Source organism: Lolium perenne, chromosome 7, assembly GCF_019359855.2.
Source record: "Lolium perenne isolate Kyuss_39 chromosome 7, Kyuss_2.0, whole genome shotgun sequence".
NCBI lineage: Eukaryota > Viridiplantae > Streptophyta > Magnoliopsida > Poales > Poaceae > Lolium > Lolium perenne.
Window position 1 is genome coordinate 247297434 of NC_067250.2, and position 19676 is coordinate 247317109.

Consider the following 19676-nt stretch of genomic DNA (forward strand, 5'->3'; position numbering starts at 1 on the left):
CCCTTTCGCAGGTGGAGAGTTTACTTCCTGCTCACCGACCTTCAAAGCATTAACACCACCCAAGGAGGTGCTGGTGGCTGAATTTGGACCAGATTTCTTACTTCCCGTGCCCTTCTCCTTGGAGCCACTGTTCCATGAGGCCGAGGCCGCCGCCTGGCCAAAGGATTGCACACGCCTCTTGTGCTCATCAGGCACCCTTAGATCCCTGTCGAAAGGAAGCTTGCCAGAGGCATCCCTGTCCGCTGGCGTCTTGCATTCGAGCTCACCATGACCAATCAATCCGCAACTGAAGCAGTAGAAAGGAAGCTTCTCGTATTGCAAGATGAATCGCTCTTCCTTCCCGTCCCTTCTTACAATCACCCAACGCCTCAATGGTTGGTCAATCGGGATAGCCACACGAGCACGCAAGAAGGTACCAGATGCCTCCCCGAATTCATCCACATCCACTGAGCAGCCCTTGTCAATAATCTTGGCAACTTTCAGGCCCCTTTTGTTGTTCATCCAACCAAAGGGAAGGTCATGGATTCTTGCCCAGATCGACATGGTGTCGAACCGCACATCAGATGGCCGGATCCTGGGATCAAGGTCCTGCAGGAGGACGGCATGCCGCCCCACCATCCAAGGAGTACCTGCCAGCACCCAATCCCGATCTGCCTTGTTTGGAAAATCGGCAACAAAAACATTGTCACCTCCTGGCTTGATTCGGAGGCCCCTGGGGTTGCCCCACGCAGGCCGCATTGCTGCCCGAATCGACTGGATATGGACCACATTGGGCGAGAGAACTTTCCCCACCAGTGACCATTTTTCCGGTGCCGAGTCGTCTCCGTCTTCATCATCGCTCATCTCCACAATATCCATCTCATCAGCAAGCAGGTTGAGTCTCCCCATCATGGAGTCAACTCCCTCCTTTTCGACATCCTCATCGAGCTTGCCCTTCACCCTCTCAATATTGCCAGACATCGGATCTCACTTCCTATCCCAAATACCAAATCGTAGAGGGGAACGAACACCCAGACCAAGGAACGAGCCAGAACAGAGCAAGAGTAACACTCCACCGTCAGTCTAGACTGGCGCGGAAAAAGGTTTGCAACTCACCGACTAGCAGCGGGCAAAGCAGATCGAGAAATCACCACCAACGAGGGAGCACCGCAGCGCGGGGAACCGGCCGACCACGAGCCTAGATGGAGCAGGGCATCGGGCGGGCCATGGAGAGGGGCGTCCGTCCACCGGGGCGGGGAGCGGCCGGAGACTTGGGGGAGTGGGAAAGGGCGGCGGCCGGCGGCGCCCGCGCGAAGGTTTTAGCGGAAAGAACGGTAGATTAGGCGGTTGGCTCGCAGAAAGAACGCTAGGGTAGGCTGGAGGTTGGAGAAAGAAGTGGGATTTTTCTCTGTCCTGTAGTGCGTCCGTCCAGGACTTCCGTTCGGCACGCGCCCGCCCGGAAGAGTTTAGGAACATTATTAGCCCCTATCGTGTGAGAAAATAGAAATAATAATAAAAAATGTACCTTATTAGAGATGTAATATCGACATGTATACGATATGGTGTAGTACAAAATGAAAGTGTCGCTTTAATTTTTATAGGAATTACTGAGTTTCGGCTAGCTGAGACGTAGCTTATGTCTCAGTCACGAATTTTGTTTCTGCTTGAAGATTCGTGTTTCCTGTTGTTTGTACTTTGTTTAGGCCACATTAAAACACGCTGATGTAATTCGACTGAGATATAAATTAAGTCTTTGAGATTTACATACATTATCTCGTGATGCTAAATCAAGTGACGCCAGATAACATAATCTTTCTAGGCATGCCTCTACATTAATTTTACGTACGTGTCCTGACCGTTCGGGAGAGTTCGAGATATAAAGAATAAGATTCACCATTTTTCTTTCCAAAACAGCACGATGGTGTTGGAGTGTTGGCATATTTCCAAAACTTCCGTGGCCTACTCCCTTTTGTTAACATGACCTGGTTTCATCTCGTGTTCCCGAAACAACATAATCGTGGTGTATTTTTTTCTGTGAAATAATCGATAATTTTAATTCGGGATTTAGGGTTGATATTGATGCAAGGGCGGATACCACAAAATTACAACACTTCGTGTCAAATCCGTGGCGAATATCTCTTTGGGAATTAAGTTGTACTCCAGTTGTAATAATGGTATCATGTGACATTGACCCAAAAGGGATGGTTAGTGTGAAGCCATTTGATTCCAAGTGCCCAAGTTTTCCTGTCAACGTCATCCTTGTGGTTAAGGTATAATTGAGTAGTAATCCCTCCATTTGTAAATAAGTTATTCAATTTTATTAAAACTAGCACAAAACCCGTGCGTTGCACGGCGCCACATTTAAAAGATACACCACCTCATATTTTATTTTTGAGTCCTTACTCATTGCATATAGGTATAGATATGTTTACATTGATTACTTCTAAAAAACCACGAAAATTGCCGTATTTTTGTAGTATATTTCAACCCTCCAATGTCAAAAATAAATAGAAAAAGGATAAATGAAAAATCTTTTTACATGGCTGAATCCACCGTGTTCCCTTTTTTTTTTAACTCGCGAAGTATCCCAAGATCGGTCGAGGTAACCTAGGCTAAGCTTCCGCATCTTCTAAACCTGCGTACTAATTGTAACTATTAAATATTTAAATTGATGCGGAGTATAATACAACAATGCACACATAGAAAAATTATATAATTTGTTGACGTACTATGAGCTTTGAAATTCCAGAATTTGAAAACAGAGATCAACGTCAATTTTTGCAGACACCATCGTTGTGCTTGTAGCTATGTTCCATGCGCTCCAGTTATTTCTTGTTAGCCAAACCTGGCAGCTACACACTCCGTGCAAGGAGTAAACCATCCAATCCAAGACGTCAGGTCGCCCAAGCTTGTTCTTTCCCATTGGCCACCTTGTACATGGTTCTCCTTTTATTTTTTAGGCAACTACCATCACGTTGCTCTCTTTTGCCCAACGAACTGTGCTGCTGTTTGTTATTTTCAAGACCGCAGGTTGGTACATTCGGGCAATTTGCCAGGGTACATAAGCCGGGTGCACATGCTACCAATCAGCGAGGTGGGACTATTCCATCATCTTTCTATTACGAGTAGTCGAGTACTTTTTCTAAGTAGCCTCCGTAGAACATGAGCCCACTAAAATTATTCAACTTAGCACCGGCCCATCAGAACGACGTACGGACTACTCCCAGGCAGAGACATCCGGCCCAGACCGCTACGAAATTTTGCGACGGTCGCATTTAGGTCCTACGATCTAATCATTCTTTTCACTAAACGGTGGCAAACTTTGTAATTTGATATGGAAATATGGGCATTAAAAAAACGGACGAAAAATTAGGGGAGAAACCTTACTTCCTTTATTAGTAGGTATAGATATAGATATAGATATATGTAGCTTCGTTTATAAATAAGTGACTCAAACTTTAGATATAGAGAATCACATTGTTATTTAGATAAAATTGAGTCATTTATTGTACAATAAAATAAGGAAAATGCTTCGTTTCAGGCAGAGGCTACCAGCACTCGCGGCCTCCGGATCCTATGCGCGCCACGCGTCCACGAGGAGATGACAGCGATTGATGGGGGCCACCTCGTCCAGCCTTATCTCGTCACGGGCAATCCTCTTCCATTCATCCTTTTCTCTCCTTTCTTCTTCGTTTCGTCATCATCCACGAGAGATATCCCCACCATTGCCCATCTCCCCCTTGCTGACCGCTGCCGTTGCAGCCCGCCTCGTCCATCTCCCCTTCCACGCGGTGGCTCGATTTTGTGTCGAGATCTGCACGCTCTTGCTGCAAAGCTTCCCCTGGACCTTCTCCCCTCGGTACCGGAATCGTAGCATCCGGTGGTGTACCGAGCGAGAGTCAGCACTGCTGCGACGTCCGAGCAGCGGGCGGTGGCGCTGCGAGGTGCGAAGGAACTCCTCGATGTTGCGATGTCGGGGCGAGGAGCTGCGAGGCCGGGGCGGCAGTACCACGAGTCCGGCCTGGCCGGCGATGCTGCGGGCGAGTCCACCGTTGCCTATGTAGTGGTCGCCGGAGCGACGTTCCGCGCTGCTGCTAGCGGTGGTGGTCGAAGCTGCGAAGGTCGGACGTGGTGCTGCAAGCGGTGGTTGTGAAGCTCTAACAAAGGCGGCGGTGCTACAAAGGCCGTCGGCTGGAGCTGCAAACGACGGAATGCGGTGCTGCAAAGGCCTCCCGCCGGAGCTACAAAGGCCACCGGCCGAAGCTGCAAGCGATGGAAGGCAGTGCTGCAAAGGCCGTCGGCCGGAGCTGCAAACGACGGAAGGCGATGCCGCAAAGGCCTCCCGCCGGAGCTACAAAGGCCACCGGCTGGAGCTGCAAGCGACGGAAGGCAGTGCTGCAAAGGCCGCCGGCCGGAGCTGCAAACGACGGAACGCGGTGCTGCCAAGGTTTCCGGATGGAGCTGCAAACGACGAAAGGCGGTGCTACTCACCGGAGCTTCGATTGAAGGACGGCGGTGCTACAATGGGTGCCCGCCGGAGCTTCAAAAGCCGGTCGCGGCTGCTGCAAAGCGTGGTCATGCTTGCTGCAAGGGGGAACGAGCTTCTGCTCCGGCGACAGGCGACGGGGGTGACTAGCGGCGGTCCGGTCATGCCAGCTGTAGTCGCTCGTCTCAGCGTGGAGGATTTATGTTGCCTTCTTTTTCGTGGAGAGGGAGCGTCCGGGTGTCCGGGAAAAGAGAAAGGGGCATTACGGTGGACCACAGGAGAGACACGTGTCGCTCTCCAGAGACCGAGGTTCGGCTGTTCGGAGCCTCCGGGAGGATCCTCAGCACGATCCATAAAATAAGTACTCCTATTACTTTAGTTAGAACCAGTTATTGAGCAAGTGGCTCGTCTTTTTTGTCCTTTAGAGAATGGTGGCCCATTAAATTAAATTGGTCTTAATCTTGAGATAGTACAAGTATGGCTTCGTCTCTATATCAGATGTGACATGTCACCACCTACGAGGACAAAAAAAGCCGCACCCTATTTTGGCCTTGAACGTGATTTTTTATTTTGGTTAAACTAGTGTGATGGCATACTCAACGAGTGTAACAAATAGGATAATTTCCGTCCGAATTCTTTTTCAAATCTATATTTGGTTTGAAGTGATTGACGGATAAAAATATCTAATTCGAACTTGACATCGAATACGGCAGCACCCCGATATTTGTATCCAAAAAGTTATTTAAAATTATCTGATGATTTTTATATAAATAATCTGATTTTCATCCGAAACATCAAGCTAACAAGGCATATTTAGTAGCTAGTGAGTTGTCGAGTTTATTCGTTAAACAACACCTCACTCACATTGTTAGTCTATCGAATACGTAGTCCAATTTTTTTCTTTTGGATATTGGGCTACTGAAATGTGCTTCCATCTTATTGTAGCACATGTGTTTCCCTTACTCTGCATCCATATGGATCTACTTTGTTTATGCGACTATGTTATATATGTACATATTTATTTTGTCATCTTACATTATTTATTTTATGGGTGTTATGTTATACTCGTTACATCTGTATGATTTTACAACCAACTTATACGCGTACTAATTAAAAAAAATTCCACACCGAGCCCGCTCCATTTTCGCTTCAAAACCGCGGGCTCATATATTCGTATCTGAATGCGCAATCGGTCATTATCCGGTCCGCTCGAAATCCATGAAGAAAAAAATACTGTAGAATATGATGGGAAAAATTTGCTATAGGACATCGTTATTTTGTGGCTTTTGCCAAAACACACCGCCCGATTATGTCTTTGCCAGGTACCATTACAATTATGTGGTACATTTGCCAGAACACACCACCTAGCTTAAAACGGAAAGTTTTGTCCTTTGTCTTCAAAATCAATCATCACAGACAAAAGAGCAAAATTTTCCCTTTTTAGCCAAGTGGTGTGTTCTGGCAAATGTACCACAAAATTGTAATGATACCTGGCAAAGACACAATTGAGTGGTGTGTTTTGGCAAACGCCACAAAATAACGATATGTTGTAGCAAAATTTTCCAATATGATAACGGCAGAATCTGGTCAGGTGCGATCGCATGCTCTAATCTAATAATGGCCAACAAGAAAACTAGTCAAATATAGGAAGAAGCACCTTCTATTTTACACCGTGTGGAATGTGTTAAGAGCGCATTATGAGAATTTTCACCGAGGCTACACGTTTGAGGACATTGTTTGGTCAGCGGCCGTTGCTTTGGCCCCAAGAATGTACCACGGGGGAATCAGCATATTCCAACATAAAAAATCGCCACATAACACTAAATTTCATTTTGCCTTACGAAAGAGGCAAATGCTCCTAGCCGTTCCTTTTCTGATGACGGTGGCGCAGACAGCTCGTGCCGTCCGTCCGTCCACGAGGCATCATCGGACATGAGCTCATCGGAACACGGAAGCTGCTAGCCGCCAAGCAGAAGCAGAGGTGGCGACGCCGCCCCGCACGTGTCGCGCCTCCTGTCTCCGCCGCTGCGCTTTTGCGCGTCAGCGGCCACCGCCGGATCAAAAAGCCGCCATCTTTCTCCTTCCTTCCCCGCCCGGCCGCCCGGAACCAAAACCCACCAAGAACCTTCCTTCCATCCATCCATGGCCCCGCCTCCGTCCGTGGCCGCGGCCCACGATCGCGCCGGCGACGCGGCCGACCCTGCCCTCCGCCTCCGCCGCGGCCCTGCCGCCGAGGCGGACGCCGGCGGTCGGCGGGAGGACGCCGTCCCGCCGCCGCAAGCGCAGCAGCAGAAGCAGCACGAGATGTTCTGCTACCGCGCGTCGGCGCCCGCCCACCGCCGGGTCAAGGAGAGTCCGCTCAGCTCCGACGCCATCTTCCAACAGGTCAGCGGTCGCCGCGAACCCATGGGATGTTTTTTTTTATTGTTGTTACCATCCCGTACGCTTGCTTTGCTCCGTCCAGCATCGGATCCCATCCCCCGAGAGTTGCATTTTATTTTTCCTGCGCTTCCAGTTCGTGAACTCCCCCAATTCTTTCCCTCAGCCAGCGGCACGCGTGCTGGCCTGCTCGCCGTGCTAGATTCTAGGCATGTTCAGATACAGTGCAGTTCATTTTTATGGTGGCACATGTTGCTACGGATTGAGGCCGTTGCCTCGTTTTGGGTATCATGGGACCAGTCGGGGATGGACCGGCGCGGCGCGGGGTGCATGCTGCAGAGTTTTCGGCGGTGGAAAAGGAAAAGCATGAGGATAACTGTCGCTGTTTGCAGAGTTTGGCGTGTTGAAAGCGAATAGAGTTGTTCGGGATTGACTTTCGATTCGGAAGTGCAGATGCGGAACTTGCTGGGAACTGTCGTCATCCGCATGCTCAGTATGCCGTGCCAGGCTGACACCCTAAACTAGGATCTTTGCAATCTCGCTGTTTGCCTAATTCGGTGTGGTGCATGCAGTTTCATTAGATCTGTGATCCCGCCTTTCGTGTTCATGAGGAAAATAGAAGTCTGTGTGTTGTCATATTAGGGACTGCTAATTTTGTTCTGCATCCCAATTTGTTAGGTACATACATGGATGGACTTTTTTTTTGGCATTGTTCTCCACTCTAGGATGTTGCCACTGTTCAAGGGGATATGAGCCCGCAACAAGCCCTCACACTCAAATGCACGCATGATCGTAGCCTTTAATCTGTTCCCGTAAAAATTTCAGTACATTTATTTGTTAAAATCTGAACAATATCGTTGGATTAAACCAACTTCAAGGACGAGTGCATATGTTTCCGCGTCACGCTGTTCTGCAGATGTTACTGGGCATAACACCAATGAACAGCATTATATAATTGAATCCATATAAAAACATTTCATTTGGGGTATAACCGTGTAAGTACACTATATAATCACCTTCTTCTTATCACTATTATTTTAAATGGAAGTGAGCTCTTCATTTTCAAGCTATATTACTCGGTTGTAGACAGAAAATTCCTGAATACCTACTTCTTCAACTGGTTGCAGAGTCATGCGGGTCTTCTGAACCTATGCATTGTTGTGCTGATTGCAGTTAACAGCGGGCTGATTATTGAGAACTTAATGAAGGTGCGGTTGCTTCCTATTTGAATTCCCTTCACACTTTCATTTATTTCTACTGTAATCTACCCCCTCCATGAAATAACACTTAGTTTTAGTGCTCCCTTGGATGGTGTTTCTACGTGCTCACATGCTACCATGTTCTGAATTGCTCCAGTATGGCCTATTAATAAGAGCTGGATTTTGGTTTAGTGCAAGATCACTGCGAGATTGGCCACTTCTGATGTGCTGGTAGATATGATGCTCAACATTTTTTGTCTGGGTTTCATGAAACAGTGCTTGATTCTGTACAATTGATCAGTCTGTGAATTGCAGCCTCACTTTACCCATCTTCCCACTTGCTGCACTCATGACCGAGAAGATGGCTCAAAGAAACCTCATTCGGGAACATGTAAGTTTGTTTCTCGACACCCTTTAGTTCTTCCAAGAATGGAGAAGTATTTGCATGCAATATTCATTTCTTTTAATCTTATGTTCCTTATGCATAACTTATCTGGGCATAAGTGTTATATGGTCAAAACCTAGCATTAAATCAAACTATTTAAACTTCAGTATCTCGTAAGTGTCAATTGCTCATGACTTTGCTGCACCTCTTGCAGGTGGCCATTCTTCTCCATATCATTATTACAACCACTGTCCTATTCTATCCAGTTGTTGTGATTCTTAAGTAAGCATATTTATTCTTTCTTATGCTTTGCAGTTTCTCTGGATGCATCTAGTTTTGAAATTCCCTGAGCTCTTGTGTATGGTGGTTTGACTTTGAAGCACAACCAGTTTGTTTCTCATTCATTTGACTTTTTGTATCTAATAATGTGTAGATGTACTTGGTTCATGTGTTTCAAACATAACTATTTCCTTGAGTTGGATGCTAAAGAATAGCATAACTCTTTGATCTGATTTTATGCCCCCCCCCCCCCCCCCCCCCCCCCCTCTCTGCAAAAAGTTACATGTTTATGGTTCAATAAGAGTCTAATTTAAAATTGTTCCATTAGTATTTTACGATTGAAAAAGAATGACAGTTATTCAGATCATTTAAAAGTACGACCCATGGTCCCAATAATTTCTACTGCGGGGGTACCGGGCACTCTAAAGTTTGTTACGTGGCATATGCCTGCACACGTTAACATGTGTCATATATATGTGGAAGTAGGGTTTGTGTGTTTGATAACTGTCAGGAGCTAGGATTACAACTCAATGGCAGTTTCATGCTATGTTTTACACAAACATATTGGCCATGTGTTACTTATTGAAGTCCTACCTTATGCTTGCTATTATTTGGTTAATGTTCTAATTATACAAATAACTTTTACCTCAAAAGCATTTTACTGCGTAAATATCCGCTCTAAGTTCAGTTACCTTCATTGTTTTTTCAGGTGTGAATCAGCAGTATTATCTGGATTTGTGCTAATGTTTATTGCAAGCATTACTTGGTTGAAGCTTGTCTCTTTTGCTCATACTAATTATGATATAAGGGCATTGTCCAAAAGTATTGAAAAGGTATGAGTGCAGTAAGAGATTATATTTTACTGCAATTGTGGTTTCGAAAACATGTAAGACTAATACAAAGGCATTATCTGAAACCATATTAACAAAAGGCTGACCGCTGCCGCATTTTTGACGAACTTTTTCTTGTGTCTCTCTAAATGTGAATCTTTTGACAAGATTTCATAATGATCTTCTTATTCAAAATTGTTTTATTTTTTGGTCTCTTCAACATGGTTTGTGTAATACGTCAGGGAAGAATTACCTTGATATGCGTAGCTGCTCGTGTTGTGCTTTTACAGAGACTGGCTAGATCATTAAATTTCTGGCATAAATATGGTTACTTCCTTTTTGGTCACTGTTAACAATAGAAATTCGCTTTAATATGTAATAGGGTGCTACACATGACAGTTCTATCGATGAGGAGAGCATTAAAGGTCCAACTATCAACAGAATAGTGTATTTCATGCTGGCCCCAACACTTTGTTACCAGGTACTATTGTAGGACTAGGCCTGCAATTTCTCCTTTTAATTCCAAGTCATTAGTTGATTACATTATTTGAGAATATCTACATCAGTATTAACTATGGATTTCCTCATGCTGCTCTGGTGTGTTATCCAGACAAGTTATCCCCGGACAGCATTTATTAGGAAAGGCTGGGTGACCCGGCAGCTTATAAAATGCCTAGTATTTACAGGCTTGATGGGTTTCATAATTGAGCAGGTGAGGCTGTTACGTAATCGCTTGCGTTAGTTTTATATATATGTTTCTTCAATGAATTTAACGAAATCCTTTTTTGTTGCAGTACATAAATCCAATTGTCCAGAATTCCAAGCATCCGCTGAAAGGGAATTTCTTGGATGCTATTGAGAGAGTTCTGAAACTCTCAGTGCCGACGTTGTACGTTTGGCTTTGCATGTTCTATTGCTTTTTCCATTTGTGGTAAGTATATTCTTGTCATGTTGTTTCTCTTATTTGTTTCTTCCAGTCCCATAGAAATATAGAATACATCTGAAGACCTGAAACTAGTGAACTTGTTGGATATTGTGATTTTGTAAAATACCTAACCAGCCACTTATTGATGTCGCAATGGTCACATCGTGCATTATGACATCTATAGCTTTTGCATAAAAAAGATGAGTTTTGATTACATAATTTCAGTAGGGCCAAATGGTTGACTATGTTGAGGAACATGCTATCATCGTACTAGTGAAATTAAGTTTTCAATGATGTTCAAACTTCAAACTCTTGTCTTTCAAAGTTTCGATTCATTTTTCTTATGTATACAGGTTGAATATTCTTGCCGAACTTCTGCGTTTTGGTGATCGTGAATTCTACAAGGACTGGTGGAATGCCAAAACATTTGAAGAGGTGAAGGGCATGCTAAAAGTCTATGTTCTTTATTTTGGATTAGTATGAATAGAGCTAACACTGTTTGAATTTCTATGCACTGAAATGTGGTGGTATTTGGGGGACTTACTTCAGTATTGGAGAATGTGGAATATGGTAATTTCTCACCCATCCTTAAGAATAGTTGTTCTGGATTAACTGACAATTTCCTCCTAGCTGATAGATGACATATCTTAATAAGACCGAGATAGATTTCTGATTGATTGGCATTAATATGATGTCCTTCCCTGACTATCTGCTACTTCTTGTCAGCCTGTTCATAAGTGGATTGTTCGACATATATATTTTCCTTGCATAAGGAATGGCCTCTCAAAGGTAATTTCTTCGATGTATCAAAATGGCTTTGCATTTTTTTCCTTCTGTTCGTGTTGTATTTTTTCTTTCCTGTGGAGATAAGATCTTGTGTTGCATAAGTTTCACAGATCTCAGCTAGTACTTCCTGTTGATAACTGAGCTATTATCTTTTTAAAAATACATGCTTCTAAAATTCATGTTGAATCTACACTGCAGGGTTTTGCAATTCTCATCTCATTTCTGGTTTCAGCTGTATTTCATGAGGTACTGCACTTCTACGAGAGTTCTACATTACCTGCCTCTGTCTATTTTAATTTTAATTTTCCCTAGTCACCAGCTAGAATGGAAAATGGCTTGGCTCCATGTTCTTATCGTACTGATCTAGGTTGAATAGAAACTAGGGAAAATTCAATGACAACCGTCATTTGAATCTTGAAATTTTCTTGTTCTGCATATATATCTGTACTTGCACTGAAAGGAAAGAACTGGTACGGTGTAACCGTCGTTTCATCATATTTGTCAATGTCAACTTGCAGCTATGTATTGCTGTTCCTTGTCACATCTTCAAGTTATGGGCATTTTCTGGAATCATGTTTCAGGTATAGATGTAACCCCTGTGTGAACTAATTTTGAAGGACACTTCTTTTTCATGTTTTTACCTTTTCTGGGATCCATCATTATATTCATGTCTTGTCTTTCTCAGATTCCCCTGCTATTGTTGACAAAGTATCTTCAAGATAAGTTCAGGAACACGATGGTAAGCCATGGTCACTTCAAAATAAAAAATCCACTGTTTCTCCTGACACACTAAGCTCCATTTAACTTAACAGGTTGGCAACATGATATTTTGGTTCTTCTTCAGCATAGTTGGGCAACCGATGTGTGTCCTTTTATACTACCATGATGTGATGAACAGACAAGCTCTATCAAATACATAGCTCTGTTTAAAGGTGTACTATAATACAGAATTACAGATCATCCTAAGAAAATTGACTCGGCATCAAGAAGTAGCTGCCGGCTGCCGCTTTACAGTTGACCATCATAGCTTGCGATGCTCCAAGTCCATGCTATTAGATTGTTATGTGCCCAACCTGTTGTAGTCAACTTGCTGCGCTCCAAATGTATGCTATGCTGGGGTTTCGGGTTGAGGCGTGTACACAAAAGATGTGTTACTGACGCAACTGAAGATCATCTCTACACGTTCAGTTCACATGCCAGCAGAGCTATGTACATGTTCTTTAAATCTCAGTGGAGCTATGTACGTGATCCTGTGTAGATGTAAAATGTATATGCTGTGTGATGCAATTCTCCTTGAGTTCAGGGTGAGCAAAAAGGCTCACTTTGAGAGAGAATAAGTACATAAACTGACTGCCAAGTCTGACATTTAGCTCGTTCTGATTATCTTTGTGACGTGCTGACATGTCATTGTGTATTGACCTTGCTGCAAGGAATAATGTAGCAACAACGTCGCAGTTTTTCTGCTCTCCACTTTTTTCATGGATGGCAATGCCAGATTTATGTGTTTGGATGATGTTATGGCGGCGTGGTCAGTGCTGCCAATTGCAGTCCTATTCCTTTTCATGCTTTTCTAAAAGGCCAGAACTAGGGAGCGGCTTGGCGTTTATCATGATGAATAGAAAACAAACTCTTTATCTCTCCGCCCTTGTTGTTGTTGTCTTCAAGATCTTCCAAAGTTGTGAGATGTTAATTTTTTCAGAAAAAATCACACGTAGCCATAAGATCATATTTTTTATTTGTTAAAGCAGTTGATTACTTGATTATATTATATTGGTCACTAGGTTTCTGCGTGTGGCTCTTCATCAGTGTAAGATTTGTACGACAGCAATGCTAGGCAGTTATATAGGTTGATATCATCTTTCACTTGTTATTCTATTTCTAGGATACAGTCCTCCCAAATATAAAAAAATGTTACTCCCTCCGTCCCAAAATATAAGACGTCTAAGGATTAGTCAAAAGTCAATATTTTTTAAGTTTGACCAAGTTTATACACAAAAATATAAACATTTACAGTACTGAGTCAACATGAATAGATTCACCATAAAATATATTTTCTTAATATGTCCATTCGATATTGTAGATGTAAATATATTTTTCTAAATATTTGGTCAAAGTTAGTAAAGTTTGACTTTTGATCAGTCCTTATATTTTGGGACGGAGGGAGTACCTCGCAATAATGTATTGTTACCGTGGAGCTAACATGGCAAGTACGGAATACATTTGCAACTTATGGTGAGGAAAAAAAAATTGTCCAAATGTAAATGAGATTTTGTTTTGAAACTCTAGAAGACGAACTTCGATGTGAGGACGGATCACTGGACGAAATTATGGTTTGTGTTTGAAATTTTGACTTTAGCAGTTAACTTGGTGATGCCTATTTTTTTGCGAATCAACTCGGTGATACCTAAGTTTATAGATTCGTGTATGAAAAAAGATAGACCAGTATGACTAAGTAAGACACATGTTCTAGTTAGAATTTTCTTCTTATTAATAGTATGTTATTGTAGCCAGAGCGAGAGAACCCAAGTTGGTTGAAATTAACCCGTAAGTTCCACAAATCATTGAAGACATAATTACTGAAGTAAATTATTTATAATAAAAATAATGAAGTCAAATTCCTAAAGTATTGCATCCCTAGATGTACACAATCATATTCTATTAAACTAACAAAAAATCACTAATATATGAAAGGGAAAGAAAAACTCAAAGCTATATTCTTTATATTGGACTCATGATGGTCATACTCTCGATCATCTACCACTATATCGAGGAATTAGTTCCACCGCTAGAAACAACATGGGTCCAACAAAAAGCATGAATTCCAAGACAACTCCTTCCATTTGGGCCGTCGTCCTTACACACGGATAGGTTAAACCTGGTATTATCATCCACCAAGCGAGCTTTAATTAAATACTTCAACAATCAATTACTGGATCTAGCTGGGAGATGATCTCAATTGGAAAATTAATATAGGTTTTCACCCGGAGAATACACACATGACACATGTTGTCGAATCCGGCGATGCCACATTCAGGTGGAGAAGTACTCTAAGAAAATGCCTATAATTATCTCTCTATCAATCTTTATCTTGAAAAATCGAGGCATAGTTTGCGTTTACTGAACTACATTGTGTTCTTCTTATATTTTATAATGTATTATAAAAAAATAACCATAAAAGTAAGGTAAAGTGTATCCAACAAACAATAAAATAGGGGAAACCATTTTAGATAAACGGAATTACGATAACCCATCGTGATACCTATATAGGCTGCAGCGGTCGAAGTATAAGGAACACGATAGATTCTTATGCTCCATAAAGTTTCTTTGAATTGGTATGTTTGATTGCATAAGTGCCACATACATGGAATTGACATAATATTGACCCGTTTGTGTTAATCCAATGTAAGGGTGCCTCGGTCTTTCTCGATATTCAGTAATTGTTCCATGGGATTGTATTTTCCTCATTCGAAAAATGGCGGATGGCTATTTTAGGAACATTTTCTGCCACTACTCAAGTGATGTTTCTATCATTTGATCCACCCAATGTTGTAAATTCTTCGATAACAGAATAGTCCATGTAGAATCACACCCGTGAACTGTTATTAATACTTTCTTCCATATAGTGCCTCTGTTCCAAAATGAGTGGTGCAACTTTGTTTAAATACGAATGTATCTAGACACATTTAATGTATAGATACATCCATATCTAGAAAAAAAATATGATAATTATTTTAAAACAAATACAGTAGAAAATAAGAATTTACCTAGTTTGCTAGGGACCCGAATTTTTGGCACATGGTGTTATGCACCCCATAAATCCCAAAATTCGTGTTATGCACCTCCTGTAAACAAAATATGATCAGGTATTGTACTCGTATAAAATTGCTTGAGCTCGAAATAATTCCCATGGTATTCTGGGCAAAACACACAAGTCTGTGACGAATATAGCATGAATAGTACATGGACATGGAATTTGTTCGATTTTATCTTTTTTACCCATGATACAATGATAGTAATTTCCTCGCTATTTTTTTATACAAGTACAATACTTGATCATCTCTGGTTTCCAAATAAATCGGTTTTTTAACCTTTTTTTTTAATTACCACGATTTTTTTAGATATACGGGGTGCTTGGCACCCATGAGAATGGATGTATTTTCCGTTTGATAGGCCTTACTTTCAGGAACGGTATCATGCTAGAAATGACCCTGCTTTATTCGCATAAGGTTGAGTGGTTGTCCCAAAAGTGTGTGATTGTTCGGATCGTCCTCCATCAAAAAGTGGTTTGGATCTTTAAATTTTTAGAGCATCTTCAGTCGTTTCTTCCAAATAATGTCTAACAAAATCGTTGGATCAGTCGAGTGGGGGGTGTCACCGCGAGGTGCTGCCTTTTAGGGGGAGGCTGTTTCCAGCCACGTCCTTCAAACACGGTCCCAAACATATATTTTTTGCAGTTTCTAGTTTCTAAACACACAAGTAATTTAAGCACAGAAATAGATCTATTTTAAAATATTTTTTGTAAATATAAATAAAATGTACCACAAAACAAGTAATTTGAAGTTCAACTTAATCAAGCCGCCAGCATAGTTGATGATTCTCCTTTGAGCCTCCACAGATGCTCTATGAGATCATTTTATAGTTGGTGATGAGTATCTGTATCACGGATTTCTGCATGCATGTTGAGAAAATCAGAAAAATCAGTGGGCACTTGGTGATCAACATCCAAAAGAGGACCCTCACACTCATAGGGACCAACATGGCCATTATCTCGAGTCTTGCGGTCACTCCCTATGACAATGTTGTTTATGATATCACAAACATTTATCATTTGATCTTGAGACTAAATAAGAGCAGGGTACCGAACAATACAAAATAGATATTAGAGAACACGTAATGCCCACTCTATATCCTTTCTACAACTATCCCGACGCTTAGCAAAGTGTGATTTCTTCTGTCCTGGAGGCTTTGTGATTGTTTTGACAAATGTCGCCCATCTTACATATATTTCATCAGCTAGATAGTAGCCTTTAGTATATGTGTGGTCACTGATCTCATAGTTGCATTCTAGAGCATGACCTTCAACTAGTTTAGCAAATACCGGAGAACGTTGTAGCACGTGGATGTCACGATCCCACCATATCAAAAAAAAGAAAAGAATGCCAAATCCACATGTCTTGATTTGCCACAGCTTAAAATATCACACTGCAGTATTTGTGATGCCCTTTGTATAAACCTTACCAAGAAAACGGACTGTTCTTCCATGACCATAGTCGATACTTCCAAGCATCGCAAAAACTCCTCTCGCTATATTTTATTCCATGATCCTAGCACCGTTTTATTTGACACTCTCAAATAATATTTCCCAAACTTTCCCAACACAGATATGCATAATTTTAAAATGCATTCAATGGTAGTGGACTCAAATATGTTCGCCGTTTGATTGGTAGGCGCTACTGTTCGTGCCGGACCGAAAAGGCTTTGGGTGCGAAGGTGGGCGCGTTATTTTTTTACTCCGGGGCCCTTAAATCTCTTTAGAGGATGGTTTGGAAATGCGACTGAAGATGGTCTTATTACCTCCATTCAAAAATATAAGTATTTTAGAAACTAAATTTAGCTTCCTAAAAGGTTATATTTTGGAACGGGGTAGCATTTCGAACGAGGCACTACATTCTCTCGTAATTTAAGTAGCTACTTACACACAAACAGCTTAAGAATATCATCTTAAGATCTTGGATGCATTAGCCCCGCGATTTTAGGCATGTGGAGAAGATGTACGTACATCAATATTTACCGGGCAGAAAAAGAGATAATCGATCTGCACCTTGGCTTCACCACAAGCCGTCCACCACCTGGGTGCACTTGCCCTTGAGCCACCTCACGCCGTTCTTCAGCGACACCTTCACCTTCCCCTCCGCGCCGTACACCCTGTACCCCGCCACCCTCCCCTTCCGCCGCAGCTCCGCCGGGGCACTACACAAGCCGCCGCTCCACGTCTTCACCTTCGAACCGGTCGCCGCCGCCGCCGACGAGGAAATGGAAGAAGGTGCAGGAGACGGCCATGTGGTGCCGGCTGCCTTCTTGGGCGTGACGTAGGAAGAACTGTAGCACCTCAGCTCGCTGACGGCGCTGGCTGGGGTGTTGTTGCTGCTGCTCTTCTCTGTGCAGGACCTTGACCTCTCCATGGATGTGTTCGAGGAACCAAGAAGACAGGAATGGGGTGGTATATATGGGAAACGAATGCAGGCCTCGCTAGCTCTTAAATTTGTAGGATCGGCAGAGTATGGGAGGCGTCCGCCTTGTCTGATCGTACGTTGTACCCCCAAAAGTTGTGAGTGGGGAGTTCAACGGCTTTGGATTACTGACTTTTATTGACACTAGAGTCTAGAGATAGCATGGCTGTCGTAACGAAGTTAAAGACTACAGGGTCTCTAGATGTCGTAGCGAAGGCCTGTAGGTTCGTTGTACTGATTCTTTTTCGAGACGTGTAGTTAGTTAACGACACGTGCTAATTTCAGTTGAGTTTGGACGTTATAGACTTGTTAAAGAGTACAAAACGTACATTGCAGCTGATTATGATTCTGAAAGTTGACACTGGTGTTTGGCTGTGTAAATGAAAATTTGAGAAAAAAATGCATAGAGTAATTAATGTTTTTTCTGCATTTTAGGATATATTCAGTGTTCTGTTCCAGCTTTCCGAGTTCTAGTGTGGTACTACTACTTCCACATTTCCTGGCCTTGGCCAGCAACGCTACTATGGTAGTAGCACCGAAAGAGATCAAGATCGATGCTGCATTTTCAAGGAAGCATCCGTAAGCATCTGTTCATTTAGGACTCCAACTTTCTCCGTTGCATAAATGCTGCTTTTTGGGACGAAAGCAACTTCGCATTTTGGCTTTTTTTGCTTCAGTAACGGCACTGACGCAAAACTATGGGTCTGTTGCGAGGACTGTCGGCACCGATCAGAGTCACACCAGAATTCATTAATGGCTGACGAAGTTCTTCGTTCCGTCCGTGAAATTAGGGCGTATAGTGGACCGCATTACCAGCGAACTTTTCCTTGTCTCATTTTTCTTATAAGAGAAAGGTATTACTACTGCACCCGCTTTAAATTGATGATGATGTTCCAAAGAGCCAATCAAATACAATCTGGAGAAAAACAGCTTACAAATACAGCAGACATACTATGTTTCGCAAAAACAAAAACCGCAAGGCAGCGAAGTCTCCAACCACCGGAGTACTCGTTGACCAAGATTTAAGCCAAGCGATACCTATCTATATCTCTTATACGAAAACTCATTAACATTTATATATGATTGTCTATTTCAACATGCAAAAGCTATCCACACCATTAATTCTTTTCAACTATCCAATTATCCATGTCACCCCTCACTCATAGGATGTATAAATAAAAGACTATCTCCATATGCAAGCTAGACACATCATCCATCTTTTTACCTATCCAATTCAATGGTCATTTTTAATTGTCAGTCGTCAACCTGCGATGTACTTACACAATTAAATCATGTGCAACAAAAGCATCAAAACTAATTTCGTCCCCAATCGTTTCAGCCAGCCAAAATAACTTCCACCAATTGTTTTTAATGATGAAAATTATGATAACTGCTATTCGAGAATACGTACCCTCGAATATGAAGCCGCTAAGACATTTCCAAAGAAAGTAATACGTGGATATGCATGACATCTCTTCAGGCAGACTGTCCACATCGTAAGTTTTTCAGCCCGCTGATTTTATCTAATTTATGACTTTAACTAACTTGCATGCAACATCAATGAGATATATTTCTGAACCTCAGCGACCTTTAATTTGTCAAATACACACACATCCATGTCGGTTAATTTTAGTCTCTCAACTACTATGACCAATTGAATCTTGATGTGTCTTATAATTTTAAATTACACAATAGAGTTTCTTGGTGTTTTTGAAGCTCTTGATGCCGTTGGGAGCCTCCAGTTGAGTTGTCGAGTCATGCCCCAACCTTGTGTGAAGATTTGGTAGCCACCTTGACCGGCACCACCTGGTTGAAGTGGATTCACCTTTGTGGTGGGTTCACCGGAGAACAAGGTGGAGCCTTTGTGGCACCACACTCTCCAACGTAGACGTATTTCCATTTGGAAGAAACTACGGGAAACAAATCTCGCGTCTCGTGTCTCCTAGCGGTTACCTCTTTCGTTTACGCTTGTTTCTTTGTTACAAGTTGTTTACTATCTGTTTCTTTGTCTTTGCATCATATAGGTTTTTCACTTTATCTTGCTCACATTTACTTTGTCGCATTAAGCCTAAAAATTGAAAAGATGAAAACTTTGAGTAGCTCCTATTCATCCCATTGTGGGGGCAAGGATTGGTCTGGAATTCAAGCATAGTTGTCCATGTTATGAAATGATTAAATGCTCACATTTTTATGTCAAC

At 42.4% G+C, this 19676-nt stretch overlaps 2 protein-coding genes across 2 annotated transcripts; one reads left to right on the forward strand and one right to left on the reverse strand.

The window, feature by feature from the left end:
• Positions 1-6366: 6366 nt before the first annotated feature.
• Positions 6367-12742, forward strand: LOC127313203 (diacylglycerol O-acyltransferase 1-2). The gene is made up of 16 exons (XM_051343756.2): positions 6367-6850; positions 7972-8052; positions 8201-8274; positions 8359-8434; positions 8643-8710; positions 9417-9540; positions 9920-10018; positions 10148-10249; positions 10332-10468; positions 10816-10897; positions 11012-11032; positions 11189-11251; positions 11447-11494; positions 11767-11829; positions 11934-11987; positions 12061-12742. The coding sequence occupies exons 1-16, from the start codon at positions 6608-6610 to the stop codon at positions 12166-12168; spliced, it is 1443 nt and encodes a 480-aa protein (XP_051199716.1). The 5' UTR covers positions 6367-6607; the 3' UTR covers positions 12169-12742.
• Positions 12743-16893: 4151 nt separating this feature from the next.
• On the reverse strand, positions 16894-17462 carry LOC127311872 (uncharacterized). The gene has a single exon (XM_051342355.2). It carries the CDS (start codon positions 17428-17430, stop codon positions 17077-17079), a length of 354 nt encoding a protein of 117 aa, XP_051198315.1. The 5' UTR covers positions 17431-17462; the 3' UTR covers positions 16894-17076.
• Positions 17463-19676: the final 2214 nt, after the last annotated feature.

What these genes read in the sequence shown, in the direction of transcription:
- LOC127313203 (XM_051343756.2), top strand. Translation starts at nt 6,608, where the DNA reads ATGGCCCCGCCTCCGTCCGTGGCCGCGGCCCACGATCGCGCCGGCGAC. An exon ending in CCGACGCCATCTTCCAACAG is followed by an intron (nt 6,851 to 7,971) that starts GTCAGCGGTCGC and finishes AACTGGTTGCAG; the next exon opens with AGTCATGCGGGTCTTCTGAA. An exon ending in CCAGTTGTTGTGATTCTTAA is followed by an intron (nt 8,711 to 9,416) that starts GTAAGCATATTT and finishes TTGTTTTTTCAG; the next exon opens with GTGTGAATCAGCAGTATTAT.
- LOC127311872 (XM_051342355.2), bottom strand. Translation starts at nt 17,430, where the DNA reads ATGGAGAGGTCAAGGTCCTGCACAGAGAAGAGCAGCAGCAACAACACC.